Source organism: Hemitrygon akajei, chromosome 4 (assembly GCF_048418815.1).
Source record: "Hemitrygon akajei chromosome 4, sHemAka1.3, whole genome shotgun sequence".
NCBI lineage: Eukaryota > Metazoa > Chordata > Chondrichthyes > Myliobatiformes > Dasyatidae > Hemitrygon > Hemitrygon akajei.
The window spans coordinates 6,019,298-6,041,710 of NC_133127.1; the positions used below are offsets into that span (position 1 = coordinate 6,019,298).

General features: G+C 47.8%; 3 protein-coding genes across 6 annotated transcripts in view; 2 read left to right on the top strand and 1 right to left on the bottom strand.

Moving 5' to 3' along the window:
- The window catches only part of LOC140726087 (up-regulator of cell proliferation-like), a 620,561-nt gene that overhangs the window by 176,904 nt on the left and 421,244 nt on the right, over positions 1–22,413 (top strand). The window lies entirely within an intron of this gene.
- The window catches only part of LOC140726082 (up-regulator of cell proliferation-like), a 32,164-nt gene continuing 12,320 nt past the window's right edge, over positions 2,570–22,413 (bottom strand). For all 4 annotated transcript variants that reach the window (XM_073042020.1, XM_073042021.1, XM_073042022.1 and 1 more), the window contains one exon: positions 2,570–11,347. In XM_073042020.1, the coding sequence (XP_072898121.1) occupies positions 5,994–10,820 (4,827 nt within the window). In that variant the 5' untranslated portion in view covers positions 10,821–11,347 and the 3' untranslated portion in view covers positions 2,570–5,993. The remainder of the gene's footprint in view (positions 11,348–22,413) is intronic.
- The window catches only part of LOC140726081 (interferon-induced very large GTPase 1-like), a 92,093-nt gene continuing 85,430 nt past the window's right edge, over positions 15,751–22,413 (top strand). Inside the window, exon 1 of the mRNA XM_073042018.1 lies at positions 15,751–15,977. The gene's annotated coding sequence lies outside the window, so the exon portion shown is untranslated. The remainder of the gene's footprint in view (positions 15,978–22,413) is intronic.

Sequence of the window (22,413 nt, forward strand, 5' to 3'; positions counted from 1 at the left end):
GAGAGGAATAATAATTCCACCATGATGGAATGCCAGAACAGATTCAATGACTTCATTCTGTACCTGTGCCTCCTCGTCTTATGAAAGCAAAACTATAGTTGGTAAATATTAAACTAATGTATATGCATTATTAATCTTAGGTATTGAGCAAGATCCTAAAGTAATACCACTCATCAGTACAGGCCAGGGAGCATGCAGATGGTGGGAAGTTATTGGAAGGCTACACTGATTTTCTCGAGTATGTCTGTATTTCCACAGGTACAGGTTCTGGGTGGTTGGGTGGAGATACATCTCTACCAAAGGAGCTGTAAGGCGCTCCTGCCCTCTGCTAGTCAGCAGGTCACCCTAGGGAAAAGTGTAGCACCTACTTAGAGCCCCCAATCATGGTCACATGAACCCATGGGAGCAGGTGATGGATGGTCATATGAGCAGTTGGTGCTTATCACCAGTCCTGGTCATGTGACCACTGGCACCAGGCAGACAATCTCTGAAGGGTATTGATAATGGCTGGGGTCACCCGTCTTGCAAAGACACTGCCCAGAAGAAGGCAATGGCAATCCACTTCTGCAGAAAGAAATGCCAAGAACACTCATGGTCATTGGACTGTGATCACCAACATCAAATGATATGGCACACAATGATGGCAAGTTCTGAAACGTTGACCTTTTCTGAACACAGCAAGGTCACAGCAGTCTGAGAGAGATCCTAATTAAATACTACTCATCAGTAGAGGCTAGGGAGGATGCAGACAGTGGAAATTTATTGGAAAGATACTCTGATATTCTGGAGTATGTCTGTATTTCCACATGTACAGGTTCTGAAACGTTGACCTTTTGTGAACTCTACAAGGTCACAGCAGCCAGTTGTACCTGCAGCCTTGAATCATTAGATAATGTCAATGTAAAAATTCCGACTGGTCCCAAGTGATGAGGATCTTGTTCACTCCCTGCTTCCGGCCTCTCTCCCACATACTGAATCTCCAACACATCTCCTTTAAACTCCACCCCCACCCCACCTGAATGTTCGTCCTCTCGGATTGGACTGTTGTATTTTGACTCACATTTAGCTCGACAGTTCCACGGCTTTCTGATCACAAAGTGAACTTCACTGGTGAACCCTATTCCCAGTTAAACACATCACATGATAGAACATACCAGATGATGACTGCCCAATAACTGTTGTCTTTATTGATCAGGATTTGTCCAAGCAGTAATTACACAGTTCAAACATTAACTATTTAGTTACACATCTCTTTAGTTTACTCTCACAACTTCCAAAACCCCCTGCCCCTGTTCAGGTGTTCCCCACCCCAGATGAACCTGGCCAGGGTTCACCGTGAGTTCCTCTCCGAGTCCCTGACTCAGGGTCTTCTTCACTGGTTGCTCTCCGGAGTCAGTGCTGTCGGTGATCTTGTCCGGCACCTTTTTATACGTTTCTTCCCAAAGCTCTCAGACATTCAGATTTATTTATCAGATCGACATTGAAACATACGGTGAAATGTGTGTTTGCATTCACAACCAACACACCGAAGGATATTGATCCTCTAGCCTCCAATCCCTGGCACAAACTCACAGACATTGTCCCTCGATCTCCAGACAAGGCAACCCTGGGGATTCTACCTTCAGGCCTTGATCTCTGGTTTTGCCAATTTTGGTGTTTGATCTTTGGATTTCACCCTATGGACTTGCCGACATCTAGACTTCAACCTTGGGCGATGCCTTCTGGTCATTCCATCCTCTGGGTATCGACCCCAGGACTCACTGATCACAGGACTTTGACCTTTGGATCTCACCCTCTTGTCCATGTGGACCTCCAACCCAAGACTCACTGAGTGGGATTGCTAACCCCCATCCTTTCCACCAGCTGAACTGACCTTCGACTGTGGAGCGCTCTGACCTGGACTCTGAACACCAGCTCCTGCTCTGTGTCCCTGAACCCTAACCCCTAACTCCCCAAGTGTCCCCCCGCACAAAGAAATGCTAAACAATGACAAAAAGCTGTAAAAAAAAACTGAGTCTGAGCCACGACCTCGACAGAGATCACAGCTCGGAGCCATCTAGACTGGTGAGAGATCCCCTCCCTCTCCTCAGGGGAATGTTTCTAGAACTATTCCCAGCATCCACATCTAAAACTTTCTCTCTCACACCTCCCTCCCCTACTCCTCTCCATCCCCCTCTCCCTCTACCACCCACCATCCCCTATCATTAATGATCCCTCTCCCCCTCTATCATCCACCCTCCACCATCCCCCTCCCCTTCACCACCCACCATCCCCTATCATTAATGATCCCTCTCCCACCCTATCATCCACCCTCCACCTTCCCTTCCCCTCAGCATCCATCATCCCTACCTCCTCCACCGTACCCCATCCTCAACATCCCCTTCCCCCTCACCATCCACCATCCCCTATCATTAATGATCCCTCTCGCCCATGATCATCCACCCTCCACCATCTCCCTCACCTCTACCATCCATCATCCCCTACCTCCTCCACCGTCCCCCTTCCTCAACCTTCCCCCTTCCCCCTCCCCCTACCTCCTCCCCCTCACCACCTCCCTCCTCATCCTCCTCCTCCTTCTTCCTCTCCCCAGGTAGACTCAGTCACAAACCAGGAGGCATGGGATCTGAAACATGACTGCATGGATTCAGAATTGGCTCGCCCATCGAGGGCAGGGTGGGGAGGTGAGGGAGGGTATTCTGCCTGGAGATCCGTGACCAGTGTGTTCCATGGGGATCTGTTCTAGGGTCCCTGCTCTTTGTGGATTTTACAAAGGACTTGGATGAGGAAATGGAAGTGGGGTTAGTGACTTTGCAGATGACATGAAGATTGGTGGAGTTGTGGATAGTGTAGAAGGCTGTCATAGGTTACAACGGGACATTGACAGGGTGCAGAGCTGGGCTGAGAAGAGGCAGATGGACTTCAATCCGGAAAAGTGTCAGGTGATTCATTCTGGAAGGTGAAATGTCAAGGCAGAATACAGGATTCATAGCAGTGTCGAGGAACAGTGGGATCTTGGGGTCCAAATCCATAGATCCCTCAAAGTTGCTGTTAGTTGACAGGGTGACTAAGAAGGCGTGTGGTAAGTAGGATATTGAGTTCAATAGCCATGAGGTTCTGGCCGCTCATTGTAGAGAAGGTGTGAAAGCTTTAGAGAGGGTGCAGAGGGGATGAAGCAGGATGCTGTCTGGAATAAAGAGCACATTTTATGAGAGGAGCAGAATTAGGCCATTGGACCCATCAAGTCTGTTCTGTCATTTAATCATGGCTGATCTTTTTCTCCCCTCCTCAACCCCACTCCCCAGCCTTCTCCCCATGACCTTTGATGCTGTGGCCAATCACAAACCTATCAATCTCTGCCTTAAATACACCCAATGATCTGGCCTGCCACTGCCTGTGGCAAAAATTTCCACAAATTCACCACCCTTTGGCTAAAGAAATTTCTCTGCATCTCTGTTTTAAATGGACATCCCCCTATCCTGAGCCTGTGCCCACTTGTCCTAGACTCCCCCACCATGGGAAACATCCTTTCCACATCTACTCTGTCTAGGCCTTTCAACATTCAAAAGGTTGCAATGCCCCCCACCATTCTACTAAATTCCAGCGAGTACAGACCCAGAGCCATCAAACGTTCTTTGTATGATGACCCTTTCATTCCCGGAATCGTCCTGGTGAACTTCCTCTGAACACTCTTCAATGTCAGCACATCTCTTCTGAGATGAGGAGCCAAAATCTGTTCACAATACTCAAGGTGAGGCCTCACCAGTGCCTTATAATCCTCAGCATCACATCCCTGCTCTTGTATTCTAGACCTCTTGAAATGAATGCTAACATTTCCTTCCTCCCCACTGACTCAGCCTGCAAGTTCACCTTTATGTTCTGCAGAAGGACTCCCAAATCCTTTGAAACTCAGATTGTTGCTTTTTCTCCCCATTTAGAAAACAGCCTGCACATTTATTTCGACTACCGAAGTGCATCACCATGCAGTTTCCAACATTGTATTTCATGACTGAGCTTGGCTTTTCTCTTTGGAGACAATGAGGATGAGAGGCGATTTGATAGAGGTGTAGAGAATGATAAGTGCTATGAATCGAGTGGACAGCCAGAGACTATTTTCTGGGGGGAAATGGCTAATATGAGGGAGCCTAACTTTACAATGTTGGGAGGAAAGTACAGGAGAGATGTTAAAGTTAAGTTATTTTTACACAGAGCGTAGTGGTTGTGTGGAACACTCTCCTGGGGTGGTGGTAGAGGCAGATAAACTGAGGGCATTTGATAGTCTCTTGGATAGGCACATGGGTGATAGGACAATGGAGGGCTATGTGGGAGGGAGGGGTTAGATTGATCTTGGATTTGTTTAAGTTGTTAGCACAATCTCACAGGGAAGAGGCCTGTACTCTGATACACTGTTACATGATCCAATGTTGGAGTTCCAGTTTGCTGGGATGTTCCAGGATTTCCCAGATTCTGGAATGGGCCCAGCTGTTTGGAAAACTACAAATGTAAGGATCCCATTTCAGAAAGGACGGAGGTAGAAAGCAGGAAACTCAGTGTCTTGATGTCTGTCGCTGGGAAAATGCTGAACACACACTGAAGGAACGATGACAAGGTGTTTAGAAAATCTCACACGGTCAGACAGAGTCAGTGACAATGAAAGAACTGCAGAGGCTGGAAATCTGGAAATGCTCAGCAGGTCAGGCAGCATCTGAGGGAGGAGAAACAGTGTGTGAGCAGAGTGCTTTATTCAATGTGCTGAAGGGAATGAGCTGCCTGCTGAAGCTGCTCAGTGATGTCTGCTGGGAACACACGGGTCTGCAGGGACTGGAATCCGGGATGAAAAACGAGCTGCTGGAACTCAGTGGGTCAGGTCAGCAGACCACAGACTCTCTGAACTCCTCCAGAGTGGAGGGAGAGAGGAAACAGTGAGCTACCAAACTGTTAGCCTGTCACTGGCATTCGGAGAAATGGGGGAATCTACAACGAAGGATGTGATATCAAGGTCGTTGGAAAATATTATGAGTGAGTCGAGTCAGCCTGGATTAATGAAATGGAAGTCACATTTGACTGGTCTTTCTGAGGTCTTTGGGGAAGTATCGAGTGAAGTCGTTCGGGGGAACCAGTAGATGTGATGTATTTGGATTTTCAGAAGGTTATTGATGAGGTCTCTTACTGGAGGTTGGTGAACAAGTTCAGAGCACATGGAGTTGGGAGAGAAGACGAGAGCACTTGGAACTGGGAGAGATTTCCAGCATGGACTGAACATTGGTTAATGTAGAGAAAGGAAATGGTAGGAAGGAATGGGTCCTTCTCACATGACTGGTCTGTCATCCGTGGGGTGTCTCAGACAGGGATCAGTGCTTGGGTCCCAGTTATTCACAGTCAGTTATTTCCCTGAGGAAACCAAAAGTAACATTTTCGAGTTTACTGAAATGGGAAAGTGAGTAGAGATGAAGGAAAAGGATTCTCCACCCTGGAGCCGTAGAGAGAGGCTCAGGGACTGGCTGGGCTCAAAAACAAGATCAGCAGATTTCTGGGAATGAGAGGGATCAGGGATATTGGGATAATGGTGGGAAATAGAGAGCCATCATTGAAAGTGGCATCACAGGTAGACAGGGTCATAAAGAGAGTGTTTGATGCATTGTCCTTCATAAATCAGGACACTGAGTACAGGAGTTTGGATTTGGAAGCTGGACAATACTGTGGAGAGGCCTAATTTGGAGTATTGTGTGCAGTTCTGGTTATCTACACACAGGAAAGATATTAATAAGCTTGAAAGAGATGTTGCAAGGACTTGAGGTGAATAGGGGAGGACTTTATTGACCATGAGGGCAGGACCATGAATGTAGGAATGAAACATTCCTTCTGCTCTGCTAATTTTTTTATGATTTGTGATTGAATTTGGATTTGAACAGTCTGTGATTTACTCTGTCCATTCCTTCTGAGACAGAGAGTTTCCCTTTGTCTGTCTCTCACTGAGTAACGCCGTTTAAGGGACATTACCAAGACGGAATGGTTGTATTATATGTCTTGTTCATTTCTTTCCTCACCACCTCCCAGTCAATGTCCCAGCTTTCATCGATCTCTGCAGGCTTTGCTCCATATTCATCAGCAAACCGCTGATTGAAAATGTAGAAAACCTTCTTCCAATAGGATGCTGCCTGTGCAGAAATTTCCTGTTGGATAATCCAGGATTTGTAGTAATCATTGACTGTTTGATAATCCTTGTAGGGATAGGATTCCCAATTTGTGTCTTTATTTCGGAATTTTGTATCACCTGCGACTGAAGCTGTGCAGATATCTATTGAAAGAATTTCACTGTCTGCCCATCGATAACTGTTGAGTCCATCAGGTCTGTGCTGTTTACAGGAGTGTTGTGAGTGTATCAGGGTCTCTGAGTCACAGTAAACCCCACAGAAAGGACATTTCATTGTACAATTGAATAACCCTTTGAACAACTCCTCCTTTGGTTTAATAGAAAATTCTTCAATCTTTGTTTTGACATCCCAGCCTTTTACCTCACGGAGGAGATCCTGCTCCACCTCTTTAATACATGGCAGAATGGCTTCTGCACATTTCTTGCCATCACTGCCACTCCGAATCAGAACAAGTTTCATCTCATCTTTGGGCATCGAGATTCTTGTGTTTAACTTTTCAACAAACATGTTTAGGAAGCTCTGAGCATTTCCAGCAAAGTTCTGCTTCACTGCATCCAGAACAATGTCCTTAGCTTGCCCAGTGATCTCTGTGAGGATTTCTTTAGCCAGACGGGTAAATGTGCTCTCTCCATCGCGTTCTGTCTTGCAGTGTTTAATAACTTGCTGATGGAGCCAGTCTTTGGCAAAATTCTCCAAGTCTCTGATGTACCGGAGATATTCATCAAATCGATCTGTTTGTTTCAGGTGGACCAGGAGGGCCACAGTGAAGTTGTTACGGAGACTGTACTGTCGCTCAGGGTCATGTTTTTTCATATTGTCCACGATGTTCACGCTGAGAGTCTTGAGGGTGGTGTCTCGGAGAGCTGGCATGAAACAATATTGAGCAAATCGTTCTGCTTGTCTCAGGTTCTCATCCTGCTCTGTGTAATTATCCATGAAGAGATCAAAGTATTGTTTTTTCATGTTTTTCAGTCTTTTCCATGGGTCGTGTTTGTGGATGAACCTCCTGTGCATCTCCTGGAATTTTGGTACAGCGTAACCACACAGGTGAAGTTTAAACTCGGCCTTGAAAACCTCAGTCATGGAGAACTGTTGATGTGAAATATTGTCAACTTTTCCCTCTATCATGTTCAAAAGTTCAATGCAATATTTATTGTCATAATCCATGTCCTTTTTTGTGATGTCAGTGATCCAATGTTTGCATTCATCCTTGATGGGCTTTGTAATCATTGCTGCTTGATTGAGATCTGATTGTCGGGAGGAAAATCCCACTACTTTTCTTATCAATGTCCTGTTGATGTGTTTCTCTTCAATCTGAAAGTACTGGGTCCCCAGTTCACAGAGATTTTTACCTTTTAGACTTTCATTAATCACTCTCCCTTGAGTTTTTGTTTCCTCTCTGAGAAGATTTTCAATCTGCAGTTCAATCTTTCTTTCTCTGCAGGGCTGATACTCCAACTGAGAGAGTGTATCTTTCCACATTGTTTCAAATTCCTTTTGCAATTCCTCTTCACCCAACATCCGATTTGCTGTTTTACACTTCCATAAAAGTTCCTTCACCTGTTCTCCAATATTATTCTGAAAGTTATTACAAATATTATCCACTCCCTGCAGTCCCACCCGTCTATTCACGGCATCTCTACATCTCTGCGTTGAATCGTGCTGAAGTCGGCTGCATAAACTGGAGATGCTGAGCTTAAATTCCTCTCTGTATTTCTCCATCAGATGCACGTTATCAGCCCCACTTTCATACACAGCTTGTAGTTTATCCAGAGTGTCACCCTCCCTTTTGTTCATCTCTGTCCTCATCTCCCTCTCCAGGTTATGGAGCAGTTCGGTGAGATCTCCTTTGGCATTGCTGATTCTGTTTTCAGCCTCATTTCCCCAGGAGTGAGTGAATTTGCAGAGTTCCCACTCCCAGTCCTTGTACTTCATGGAGAGGTGGTTGTAAGCCTCTGCGAACAGACTGTTCTGGAAGCTGAAAATGAAATTTTCGTGTTTCACCTGCTCCCAAAGCCCAGCCATCCATTTGATAAAGTCCGGGATAGTGAAAGCTCTTTGGCTTTTGCTCCGTTGGATTAGACACTGAATTAGGTTCTTCTTCAGTTGGGAGACGTGTTCACTGTAGCCGGTGTTGACTGCAGCCATTGGGGGTGTACCATGCCACAGACCAGGGATGTACCAGTTGTCCTTGTCAGCATCATAGTCCATCACATCCCGGAACGTTACTCGGTCTACCTTCTCCAGCTTTGCTGCAGCCTCTGTCATCTTATCCAGCTGTTCCAGGAGTTTCTGACGGCCTCTCAGATTCTGATCGTGCGCACTCACATCGCCGACGTTCTGGTAGACAAATATGCACTTTGGCCCTTTTCCTGTCTCCCTCATGCGGATTAAGGAATGAACAACAATCTGTAAAATATCTTTCATCTCTGACTGATTTTCCATCCCGATGTTTACCAACGTTAAGTTGCTTAATCCAACCACGAACGTTGCCAGCTCATTGTCGTGCTCGTAGCTGTCTGTCAGTGTTGCGAGTTCTGGGGCTCTCAGCCCCTCTGTGTCAATGACCAGGATGAACTCACAGCCCAGCTCCTCGGCCGGGCTCCCTGTGACTTTGATCAACTGCATGTAGGCCCCTCGAGTACATCGGCCGCTGCTCACAGCAAACCGCAAACAGAACATTGTGTTGAGGAGTGTGGACTTGCCCGTGCTCTGAACTCCAATCACCGTCAGCACAAACACTCGGCAAGCTCTTCCCACTTTGGTGGCCACTTCTGTGAGTACGGCAGTGATCCATGGAATGGGAACGTTGGAAACGTCTCCATCGATGAGTTCCAGTGGGAACCCTTCCAGCAACAGTTCAGCAGCAACACGTGGGAACTGTGACACCTCTGGGTGGATCTGTGTCCTTTGGGTGTCGTTGTGTCGATTCACTGAAAGTTCATAAACCTGGCCAAGTTCCCTCATGAAATGCTCGAGTCCCAGGGAACTATCAGACATCTTCTGATCCAATTCCTTCAATTCCTTCACCTTCTGCTTTGAGTCTTTGCACAGTTCTTTATAAATTCTACGCAATCCTGCCATAACTTCCCGTGATTTACTGTCCAGTTCCAGCTTCAGCCACTGTAGGGAAATGGCTCTGTCAACCCCACCATGACGGGTGAGGTGTTCAATGAACAGCCGCATCTCTTCCGACAGACTCTGTCTGAGCTGAGCTTCCCGGATTCTGTTCTTCTCCCGGTCCAGTTCGTGGTTATACTCTTCTGTGGTTCTGTCCCCACGGAGTTTCATCCGAGATTTCTCTTTTTCAACTTTAGACAACCCTTGCCAGGGCTCTCCATGAAAGGGCAACACTCTCCTTTTATACCCAGTAATGTCTCCTGAGTCAAGTCTGTCCAGTATTTTGGTCAGTTCCTTGGCTCGTTGTATTTCAGGTTGACGTTCATCGACCTCAATCCCACTTTCCATTGCAATGTCAGCCATTTTCTCCAGGCTCAGCAAGGTCTGGTCCCTGTCCCTCATTAGAATTACTCGTTTGATCTGAGAACAAACTATCTCTGCAAGTTTAGCCTCATTTACATTTGTCCGAACAATCCATTGTTGACGTTCTAACTTTAGATCTTTGAACAATTTCTTCACCTGCTCAGGGGTTATGTGTTGCTGACTGGTGTGTGAGTTGCCTATGAGAAAGAGTTTTGCTGGTGACTGTGTGAGAGAGGTGAGGAAATCTCGTTCCTTCTCACCGATAACATCAATGAAAATAAAGAGAGCAGCAGATATTTTTGCCAGAAACCGAGCGTTTCCCTGGAAAGTTTCAGCATCGCCTCGGAGGTTAATGAATGCAGCAGCCTCTGGGAAAATATCCGTGTTACTCTTCCCAGAAGGGAGATACCAGCTGATCTCAGCCATTCCATCGGATATCCTGCGGGGCACATTCCCACATTCCATCTCGGAGTGCAGGAAGATGTTCTGCTGCAGCTGTGCCTGACTCAGGGTGAGATTGAGGATTCGGGATTTGGACACTGTGCACCTTCCCAGTCTGAGGAAGGACACCGTTGGCATGGCTGCAGTCACGATGGGCACCTCCACAATGGGGCTGCTGTCTGTAGGAGAATGTGGGCACCATATTTTAACAATGGGCCTCATGGCCCAGAGGAGAAGGGTGGCACCAGGCCCTTCTGTGGGTCCCCTCACCTTGTCCATGGGGTGACTGTGTGTGTCTGGCATCAGAAAGGGTAATGCAAACTGGCACAGAGACATCTTCAGCATCAGTTCCTGCTGGAGAGAGTGGTCAGTACAGAGGAAAATGGCAGCAATGATATCCAGAGGATTCATCCCATGATTCCCATGTCCTTTAACTTCAAAGAAGTCACTGAAGTCTTCATCATCATCATCACCATCATCATCCGCACTGTCCGAGGACAGATCAGGTGGCCAGTTGGGATTCCTCGCCAGTGAATTAGCTGAGAGGATCCTTTGTAGAAATCGCCAGGGAAGATCTTCTGCTCGAGTTGGTTTGCTGTTCTCCAGTTTATCCTGGTACACCTCCTGGACAGTCTGAAGAGACAGTTTGTGAGAATAATGATCCTGTAATCTCAAATCCTTTACAATTTGTGGGAGGCTGAGATTTTCAGGCCCATTATTTCCAGAAGGTAAAATGCTCGTCATCGTCTCCGATACACTCTGTGTTCTCCTGGAATCCCTGTTCTCTCAGGGGTGTGGCTGGTTCGGGGAGCGGCGTGCTGGTCGTGGTGTTTTGGGAATAGGTGTACTGTTCTGTTTCTCAAATTCCCACAATGGTAAAACTTGTCTCCAATGATTTATCGTTTTGACTCTATTCCAGACCAGGATATTTGCTGTGCCTGATGTCCTACTGGAACACACAGTTCCTGTCCCAGGATCACAGGGCTGAATGGTTCTGTGTCTCTGGCTGGTGATCCTCTGTCAGGTCTCGTTGTCCTGGCACAGTGTGTACTGAGTACAGTTGGTAGGTGATCACCATGGCAACCTGGAACTGGTCACAGAATTATACCTGGCCTTGGTGACACCGCACCAGGAGGACTGTGTACAAACTTGTTGTCCTCAGTAAATGAACGATACACTTTCTCTCGAGGGAGTGTAATGAAGATCCTGCAGATATTTTTCCTGGGTTGAAATCAGAGCATCCATGAAATACTCAGCAGGTCAGGCAGCATCTGTGGAGAGAGAATCAGGGTCAGTGTTTCAGCTCCATGTGTTGGTGAGTCTGTCACATCAGGAGAAGTTGAGTAGACCATCCCTCTGTTCACTGGGGGTTAGAAGAGTGAGTTGTGATCTCACTGAACTGAGGACAGAGTTTAACATTGCTGGATACAGGGAGGATGTTCCCACTGGCTAATGAGTGTAGGACCAGGGCACAGGCCGACTGTAAGGGGTGGGCTGTTCATGACCGTGATGAGGGAAATGTCCAAGTCTCCCCCAAATAGAACATAGAACCAGGACATTACAGCAAAGTGCAGGCCCTTCAGGACCCAATGTTGTACCAACCTTTTATCCTGTCTAAGATCAATCTCACCATCCCCCAGCCCAGCAGTATCAAAGAGGTATACTTGTTATACTTAATGTGAAAAAGAATAAGGAGCTGGTGGTGGACCTGAGGACCAACGTCTCTCTACACGTTGCATCTAACTGTACACCAACTGTCCATCCACTCACCGATCACTGTTGTTCCCATCCCACTGTCAGACTGGTTTGAACCCTCCACAACGAACTTACTGGTCACTCTCAAGTTCAGGTGTAACCCATCCTTTTGTTCAGGTTATGCCTTCCCCAGAAGAGATCCCAATGATCCATGAATTTGCCGAACGGGAGATCTCAGAGTGAGTTGGAGATGGGTCATTGTGGACTTTATGCACCAATTGTAAAAAGCATGTCTGCCGTGTGCATAGTCATGAGGTGAGTTGGAGACAGTTCCTTGGGAACTTTACACACCAGGTTTAAAAAGTGACCAGAAACTGTCGGAACTTGAACGCTGAGCGGGTGATTGCTTGAGTTATGAGTAACTTAGCAAGCGACAATAAAAGGAAGCAAGGTGCAAATGGAGCAGCCATTGTGTGTGTGGGCCAATGTCAGAGTGGTCAGGTTGTGGCTCAACAGGCTTTGCAAGATGAGGCAGTGACTGGGGGTTCCTCTGTGACCATTCCCCTCACAACAAGTATACCCCCTTTGGATACTGCTGTGGGGGGTATGACCTATCAGGGCATAGCAGCAGCCAGTCCAGAGGCCCAGCGGGGAAGGGTACAGTCAGGTAGAGAGATAGTGATGGGAGACTCGATAGTTAATGGGTCAGACAGTGGATTCTGTGGCCATGAAAAGGATGCCAGGATGGTGTGTTGCCTCCCAGGTGCTGGGGTCAAGGATGTCTCAGAGTGGCTGCAGAATATTGTCAAGAGGGAGTGTGAGCAGCCAGAGGTCATGGTGCCCATCTGTATCAATGACATAGATAGAGAGGGGGAAGAGGTCCTGTGCAGTAAGTACAGGGAGTTCAGGAGGAGGCTGAAGAGCAACATCTCCAAGGAGCAATGTCTGGATTACTCCCAGTGCCACATGCTGGTCAGGGCAGGAGTAGGAAGACAGTACTGATGTATGAGTGGCTGAGGAACTGGTGCAGGGGGCAGGGTTTTGGATCGCTGGATCATTGAGATCTCTTCTGGGGAAGGTATGACCTGTAGAGAAAGGATGGGTTACACTTGAACCTGAAGGATACAAATATCCCTGTGGGCAGGTTCACTAGAGCTGACGGGCAGGGTTTCAACTAATTTGGCAGGGAAATGGGAACTGTAGTGATGGGGCAGTTGTATACTGGTAGATAATGTGTGTAGTGAGACTGTGAGGAAGGATAGGCAGATATTAGGGAAAAGTTGCAGTCAGTGAGATGGGTTGAAGTGTGTCTATTTTCATGCAAGAAGTATCAAGGACAAGAGTGAAGAACTTAGAGCATGCGGGACAAAGGAATGGCACCAATTTCCAAGCACCTTAAAACTTTGCTCCCTCATGTTAGCCATTTCAGCCCTGGGGAAAAGCATCTGGCTAACCACACACTAGGCTCTTGATTCAGTGGGGATAACTTCCCTCAACCTCACTCACCCCATCACTGAACAGCTCCCACAACCTACTGACGCAGTTGCAAAGACTCTTCACCTCATTTCCCAGTATTTGTTGCTTGCTTATTTGTTGTTATCATTGCTTCTTTCTTATGTATCTGCACAGTTATTTTTGGTCATTTGCACATTGGTTGTTTGTCTGTCCTGTTGGGTGCAGTCTTTCATCGATTCTATGATATTTCTTCAATTCCCGTTGCTTTCTGCAAGGAGTTTGTATGTTCTCCCCATGACCACATGGGTTTTCCCCGGGTGCTCCAGTTTCCTCCAAAACTCCAAAGATGTATCTGTTGACGGGTTAATCGGTCACTGTAAATTACACTATGATTAAGCTCGGGCTAAAGTTTAAGGATGAGGTTTTCAGTTGCTGACTGGAATGTGTCAAAAGGCCAGAAGAGCCTATTCCATGAATTTATCTCAGTCAATAATGAAAGAAAGAAAACTGTGAACTTTGACTGGAAACTTGCAAATGTCACTGCTCTGTTTGAGAGAGAGGAAAAAGAAAGGAAATTATTAGCCAGTTAACCTGACTTCAGTGATTGGCAAAATGTATGATTTCATTAAGGACGAGGTTTTTGGGTATCTGGAAGCACGTGATAAAGCAGGCCAAAGTCAGCATGGTTTCCTTCAGGAAAAATCTTGCCTGACAAATCTGTTGGAAATCTTTGAGGAAAGAACAGGCAGGATAGACAAAGGAGAGTCAATGAATGTTGTTTACTTGGAGTTTCACAAGGCCTTTCACAAGCTGCCTCACATGAGGCTGCTTAATAAGATAAAAGCTTATGGTGTTACAGGAAATATACCAGCATGGAGAGGATGTTGTCAAGGTGCTGGAGCAGGGATCCAATCATTCACACGGTGACATTAATTGAGTAACAAATCCTGAAGTGCAAACAAAAGTCAGTGTCAAAGTTCAGGTAGAGATCAAAACATCCAGAAAATCCAAAAACTAGAATCGGGAAACAGGCAGAGTCGATATTCAGACAGAGTACAGATACGAATGCTGGAAAGGCTCAGGAAAACTCACCGGCTCAATCTAGCAACAAACCGGTGAAAAGACAGGACTGAAATACACTGAGCAATAAACAGAGAGGCAGATGATAGGTGGAGCACAATGAGACAGAGGTGGCAGCAATACAGATAACAATGAGAAACAGATGAGAGATGGAGTACTCAGTGATACAGGGGCTGGAGTAGAGCAGGAGTGGGGACAGGAGCACATGGCAATACAAAACCACAGACTGACAGCTAGGGGGAAAACACAAAAAGATAAAGTTTAACTGACGTTATCCCAACCCCCCCCCCCCCCCAGGCGCCTCCCGGCATCACGGCGGGTAGAGCTGGGTGCTGGCGATGGAAGTCCCTGACGAGAGAGGGGTCCAGGATGTTACGGGCGAGGTCCCAGCACCTCTCCTCAGGACTGTCGCCCTCCCAGTCCACAAGGTTCTGGAGGCCACGGCCCCGGCGACGTATGTCCAGCAGCTGACGCACCGTGAAGTCCTCTGACCCATCGATGAGCTGTGGGGGAGGGTGGTTTGGGGACAGGACACAGGGGGTGGCTCATGAAAGGCCTGATACGGGACACATGGAAGGTGGGATGAAAGTGGCGGAGAGTGGAGGGGAGCTTGAGACGGACGGCAGTAGGGCTGATGACTTTAGCAATGGGAAAGGGGCTGATGAAGCAAGGGACGAGCTTGCAGGAATCCACCTCGAGGGGCAGGTCGCGGGTTGAAAGCCACACACGCTGTCCCTGGCGGTAACGTGGGGCCTTGGAGCGATGGCGGTCAGTTGATGCTCGATCCTAGTGGAGGCAGGGCAAAGGACAGAGTGAGTGTGCCTCCACGTCCGCTGACCACAGCAGAGGAATGTCTCGGCAGATGGAACGCCAACAGGAAACAGTGGAGGTTGGTAGCCAAGGCAGCACTCGAAAGGGGACAGACCGGTGGACGAGGACGGATGAGAGTTTATGGTGTACTTGGCCCAGGGTAGCTGCTGACTCCACACGGAGGGGTTCTGGGAGACCAGACACCGCAATACCGTCTCTAGCTGTTGGTTGGCCTGTGGGTGGAATCCTGAAGACAGACTCACAGAGGCACCCAGAAGATTGTTGGGCAGCTTGCACCATGGCTTCAATGTCCCACCCACGAGACAGTGAGCAGGGAGGGTGACATCGGGGACCTCAGGGGTCTCAGAGGAAGGAAATCTTCAGGAAAGGGCATCAGGTTTTCCATTCTTGGAACCGGGGCGGAAGGACAGAGTAAATTAGAAGTCTTGATCAAAACAGGGACCAACGAGCTTGACGGAAGTTGAGACGTTTGGCTGCACGGGTACATTCCAGGTTCTTGTGATCAGTCCAGACTAAAAATGGCACCTTTGCTCCCTCCAGCCGATGCCTCCACTCCTCCAGAGCCAGTTTCACAGCCAGCAGCTCCCGGTTTCCGACATCGTAATTCCGTTCCGTGGGAGTGAGGCGGTGAGAGAAGGCGGCGCAGGGGAGTACCTTCTCATCCGAGCCGAGCGCAGAGAGAGAACAGTTCCTACACCAATGTCAGACACGTCCAGCTCCACAACGAACTGCCGGCCGGTGTCAGGTGGAATCAGGATGGAGGCAGAGGTGAAACGTTCCCTCAGGTCAGAGAATGCTTTTTCAGCAGCCGGGGACCAGGAGAAACTGACAGCCGATGAGGTAAGAGCAGTGAGTGGTGCAGACAGTGTACTGTAATCTCTGATAAAGCGGCGATAGAAGTTAGCGAAACCCAAGAAGTGTTGTAACTCCTGATGAGTTGAAGGTTGGGGCCATTCGAACACCACCTTGACATCGAGATACACAAAAACAAATTGTTTCAGCATGTCCCTGAGAACGTTATTTGCCAGGGCTTGGAAGACAGTGGGGGCACTGGTGAGACCGACTGGCGTGACCTCATAATGGCCTGAGGGGGTGTTGAAGGCAGACTTCCACTCATCCCCTTCACGGATGCGGACTAGCTGGTAGGCATTACAGAGATTAAGTCTGGTGAAAACTGAGGCTCCTTGTAGTAGTTCAAATGCCGAGATCATGAGTGGAAGAGGGTAACGGTTCTTAACAGTGACTTCATTCAGTCCCCGGTAATCTATGCATGGATACAAGGAGCCATCCTTCTCTTCAACAAAGAAAAGAAATGGCACCAGCAGGGGAGGAAGACGGCCGGACGATGCCTGTAGCCAGATACTCTTGAATGTACTTATTCATGGCTTCTGTTTCAGGTACAGACAGGGAATACAGGCGGCCCCTGGGGGAGATGTGCCAGGCAAAGGTCAATGGTGCAATCATGTGGACGATGAGCCGGTAGTGAAGTGGCCTGGGACTTGTTGAACACAGCCCTGAGGTCCATGTATTCAGGAGGGATGGCACTAAGGTCCGGAAATTCCTTGGGGGGGGGGGGTGGGCTCTGAGCTTGGAGACAAGGAAAACAGCATGGCAGAGGCAGTGGGAGTGACAGAATGGGCTCCAGCCTACAAACTTGCGACTGCGCCTGTCAATGTGGGGGTTGTGCGACTAACCAGGGATGGCCCAGGACAATGGGAGCTTGAGGAGAGTCAGTAACATAAAGGGTTAACCGTTCACGATAGTTGCAGGATAAACTGAGACTCACCAGGGCCATGACGTGGGTGATGTTAGCCAGTCTCTGACCGTTCAAGGCATTGGCCACCAGTGGTGACTGGAGAGCAGACGTGGGTAATCCCCACTGGGTAGCCAAGCCGGAATCAGTAAATCACCCGTCCGCACCAGAATCGACAAAGATGGAGACTGCTCACCGTCGGACACCCCACTCCAGAGAAGCAGGTATGAGAGTGAGTGGCGTTGAGGAGGGCCGGACAGGGGTCACACTCACCAGTACGCCTCGTCCTACTCGTGAGTGCTTGGCTTTTACTGGGCAGGTGGAGATGAAATGGCCTGGTTGGCCACGGTACAGACAGGAGCAGGTGCCGATTCTCCTTTGTCTTGCAGTCAGCATCAGGCGGGTACGGTCAAACTTCATAGCTTCGGGCTCTGGAATGGGAATTATAGATTGAGGCAAATGGCGGGGCATAGACTGACGAAGTGCCCCAAGGACCCTCTGGAACCCCTCCCTCTGTGGCACTGTTGAAGGCGAACATCAATACGGTTGTCCAAATCCTCCAGGGCTTCAAAGGTGGCAGGAAGGTCCTGGGTGACCAGCTCATCTTTGATGTCTTCAGAGAGGCCGTTCAGGAGGGTGTGCCTCTGAGTTCCAGCCGCTGGAGGTGGCTAGGGTCCAGAATGCTATGGCGTAATCTGACACGGACCTGCACCCCGGTGCATGTGCAGCATTTCACGGGCAGCCCCTCTCCCATGTTTGGAGCAATCAGACACTTCTGTCATCTCCTCAGAAAATAACTGAAAACTACTGCAGAAAGGGGAGCCTGCCTCCCAGACAGCTGTTTCTCATTCTCTCGCCTGACCCGACAGTCGGGTGATGACGTAGGCTGCCTTGATTTGATCATTCGGAAATGTTGGTTGTAATTCAAAAATGAGGGTGCACTGGGAAAGGAAAGAGCAGCAGGTACCGGACTCACCCGAGTACTTTTCCGGAGGAGGCAGACGGGGCTTTTGGAGGGGAGGAGCATGCGAGGAAGCAGAGGGCAGGGCAGAAGGTGCAGTCACAGAATGTTGATGAGTGCTCTGGGACAGCTGGAGTGACTGACTCTGGGCCACAAGATCAGCTACATTGGCAGAAAGTGACTGCACTGCCCTGAACACAGAGTCCAGTTGGTTCCAGTGTCTCACCAGCATCACTCGCTGTTGTTCCAGGGCAGCTCCCAGACGATCGGGGTCTGCAGGATCCATTCTGGCCAGATTGTACTGTCAGGACACTGGAGCAGGGACCCAATCGCAGACCCAGTACTGTGCACACAGTGATATTAATTGAGTAACAAATCCCGAGGTACAAACAAAGTCAGCATCAAGTTCAGGTAGAGATCAAAACATCCAGAGAAATCCAAAAACCAGAATCAGGAATCAGGCAGAGTCAATATTCAGACAGAGTACAGATACAAATGCTGAAAAGGCTCAGGAAAACTCACCAGCTCAATCTAGCAACAAACCGGTGAAAAGACAGGACTGAAATACACTGAGCAATAAACAGAGAGGCAGGTGATAGGTGGAGCACAATGAGACACGGGTGGCAGCAATACAGATAACAATGAGAAACAGGTGAGAGATGGAGTACTCAGTAATACAGGCGCCGGAGTAGAGCAGGAGCGGGGACAGGAGCACACAGCAATACAAAACCACAGACTGACAGCTGGGGAAACACACAAAAAGACAGAGTTCAGCTGGAGGTACTGACAGATTGGCTGTTTGACGGGAGGAAAGGAGTGGGAATAAAGGGGGATTTCTCTGCATGGCTGCAGGTGACCACTAGTGTTTCACAGGGATTGGTATTCGGACCGCTTCCTGTTACATTATATGTCAATGACATGGATTATGGAATTGATAGCTTCATGGCCAAGTTTGCAGATGATAAGAAGATAGGTGCAAGAAGGTGTTGAGGAAGATAGGTGTTGAGGAAGCAGGGGCTGTAGAAGGACCCAGATTGATTCGGAGAATGGACAATGAATCCATTGATGGAATACTCTGTTGGGAAGTGTATGGTCATGCACTTTGGTAGAAGGAATAAAGGAGTGGCTATGTTCTAAACTAGGAGAAAATTCAAAATACAGAGTGCAAAGGGACAAGAATGTATCCAAAAATGAAAGGGTTAATGCAGGAGGAGCTCTTGGCCTGTACTCACTGGAGTTTAGAAGAATGTGGAGGGGGATCTCATTGGATGGATGTCTGTGTGGAAAAGATGTTTCCTATAGTGGGGAATCTCGGATTTGAGGCTACAACCTCAGAAATACAGGAATGTTTATTTAGGATCAAAAAGAGGAGGAATTTCTTCAGCCAGAATGATGGTGAATCTGTGGAATTCATTGCCAATGACAGCTGTGGAGACCAAGTCACAGTAATTTTAAAGCAGAGATTGATAGATTCTTGATTAATCAGGACTTCAAGGGTTACAAGAAGAAGGCAGGAGACTGGGGTTAACAGGGTTAATAAATCAACCATGATGGAATGATTGAGCAGTCTTGATGGGCTAATTCTGTTCCTCTGTCTTAAGGTCTTATCGAGGGACCAGCAGTGGAAAGAGTGAGCAGTTTCAAGTTCCTGGGCCTTAAGATCTCAGAGGCTTTAATAATCCAAGGGATAATCCAGAGGATTTATCTTTGGTTGAAGGTATTGATGCAATTACAAAGAAAGCACACAAGCAGCTTTATTCCATTTGGAGTTTGAGGAGACTTGATGAGTTTCCAAAGGCTCCAGCAAATTTCTACAGATGTACCCCAGAGAAGAGTCTGACTGGGTGTGTCACCACCTGGTATGGAGAGGCCAATGACCAGGTCTGGAATAAACTGCAGGAAGTTGTAAACTCAGCCAGTGCCAACATGGTTCTAGCCTCCCAATATCGAGGACATCTTCAAAAAGTGATGCCTCATGAAGGCAGCATCCATCATTAAGGATCTTTACCATCTTCTCATTACTACCATCAGTGAGGAGGTACAGGAGCCTGAAGACTCACACGCAATGTTTCAGGAATAGCTTCTTTCCCTCTCCATCAGATTTCTGAATGGTCCACGAACACTACGTCACGATCTTGCTCTCTGAAGATAGTCAACCAATTCATAATTGGCTTGATGGGAAGAAGCAGAGGGTGAGGAAAGGAACCTGAGGAAGGTGTTTCTCAGACTGGAGACCTGTGATGAGTGGAGTACCACAAGGACTGGTGCTGGGACCTTTGTTCATTATTTATACAAACAATTTGACCATAAGACCAGATGACATAAGGGTAGGTTGAAGCCATTCGGCCCATCAGGTTTGCTCTGCCATTCCATCATCACGATTTATTATTCCCTCTCAGCTCCATTGTCCTGCCTCCTACCTGTAACTGCTGACACCTTACTGGGTGCCATGGTAACATAGAGGACAGCGTGATGACATTCTGTCACTGTTCTGTCAGGTTTCTGTATCTGGAATGTTTGGGTTATAACTGTAGGTAAGGGGGGAACTAACTAATGAAGAATTGTTACGCTATCTTGTATGTGTGAGCTGAGCGGGAGTTCGCGGTCTTTTTCGGGAGGCGAGTGAGGATGACGGACGTGTGAGGAGCAGACAGCAGTTCCAGGGCGGCGGATACTGGACATCAGCGGTTTGGACGGTGGCTGAAGGCTCGGAAGGTCGTTGTGGATGGACAATAGACAATAGGTGCAGGAGTAGGCCATTCGGCCCTTCTAGCCAGCTCCGCCATTCACTGTGATCATGGCTGATCATGCACAATCAGTACCCCGTTCCTGCCCTCACCCCATATCCCTTGACCCCGCTATCTATAAGAGCTCTATCTAACTCTCTCTTCAATGCATCCAGAGACTTGGCTGCCACTGCCTTCTGGGGCAGAGCATTTCATAGATCCACCACTCTCTGCGTGAAAAAGTTATTCCGCATCTCTGTTCTAAATGGCCTACCCCTTATTCTTAAACTGTGGCCTCTAGTTCTGGACTCACTCATCAGCGGGAACATGCTTCCTGCCTCCAGTGTGTCCAATCCCTTAATAATCTTATATGTTTCAATCAGATCCCCTCTCATCCTTCTAAATTCCAGTATACAAGCCCAGTCGCTCCAATCTTTCAACATATGACAGTCCCACCATTCCGGGTATTAACCTTGTGAACCTACGCTGCACTCCCTCAATAGCAAGAATGTCCTTCCTCAAATTTGGAGACCAAAACTGCACACAATACTCCAGGTGGGGTCTCACCAGGGCCCTGTACAGCTGCAGAAGGACCTCTTTACTCCTATACTCAATTCCTCTTGTTATAAAGGCCAGCATGCCATTCGCTTTCTTCACTGCCTGTTGTACCTGCATGCTTGCTTTCATTGACTGATGTACAAGAACACCTAGATCTCGTTGTACTTCCCCTTTTCCTAACTTGATTCCATTTAGATAGTAATCTGTCTTCCTGTTCTTGCCACCAAAGTGGATAACCTCACATTTATCCACATTAAACTGCATCTGCCATACATTTGCCCACTCACCCAACCTGTCCAAGTCACCCTGCATTCTCATAACATCTTCCTGACATTTTACACTGCCACCCAGCTTTGTGTCATCAGCAAATTTGCTAATGTTACTTTTAATCCCTTCATCTAAATCATTAATGTATATTGTAAACAGCTGTGGTCCCAGCACCGAATCTTGCGGTACCCCACTGGTCACAGCCTGCCATTCCGAAAGGGACCCATTAATCGCTACTCTTTGTTTCCTGTCAGCCAGCCAATTTTCAATCCATGTCAGTACTCTGCCCCCAATACCATGTGCTCTAATTTTGCCCACTAATCTCCTATGTGGGACTTTATCAAAAGCTTTCTGGAAGTCCAGGTACACTACATCCACTGGCTCTCCCTTGTCCATTTTCATAGTTACATCCTCAAAAAACTCCAGAAGATTAGTCAAGCATGATTTTCCCTTCATAAATCTATGCTGACTCGGACTGATCCTTCTACTGCTATCCAAATGTGTCGTAATTTCATCTTTTATAATTGACTCCAGCATCTTTCCCACCACTGACGTCAGGCTAACCGGTCTACAATTCCCTGTTTTCTCTCTCCCTCCTTTCTTGAAAAGTGGGACAACATTAGCCACCCTCCAGTCAGCAGGAACTGTTCCTGAATCAATAGAACATGAACCGGATGGAACCCATCTACTAACCCATCACTAAGAAATAACTATAAAGTTGTAATCATTACTCCCCTTTGGTGTATTGTCTGATATTTGTGTTGTGAGCATGTACTGGGGGGGGGGGGGGGGCTTTACATCGTATTCACACCAAAGTATTGCACTATGGGCAGGGCGACAGCAGTTCACCTGAGGCGAATGGGAGCAAACTGGGGGCACAGATGCTACATAAATAAATAAAGTAACAAGGAACCTGTGGATCTCCAGGCAAAATGCAGGGAAATAGAACAGGCTCAGATGGGAATCTTGTTCGGGATGGACAAGTTGGTCCGGAGAATCTATAACAATATG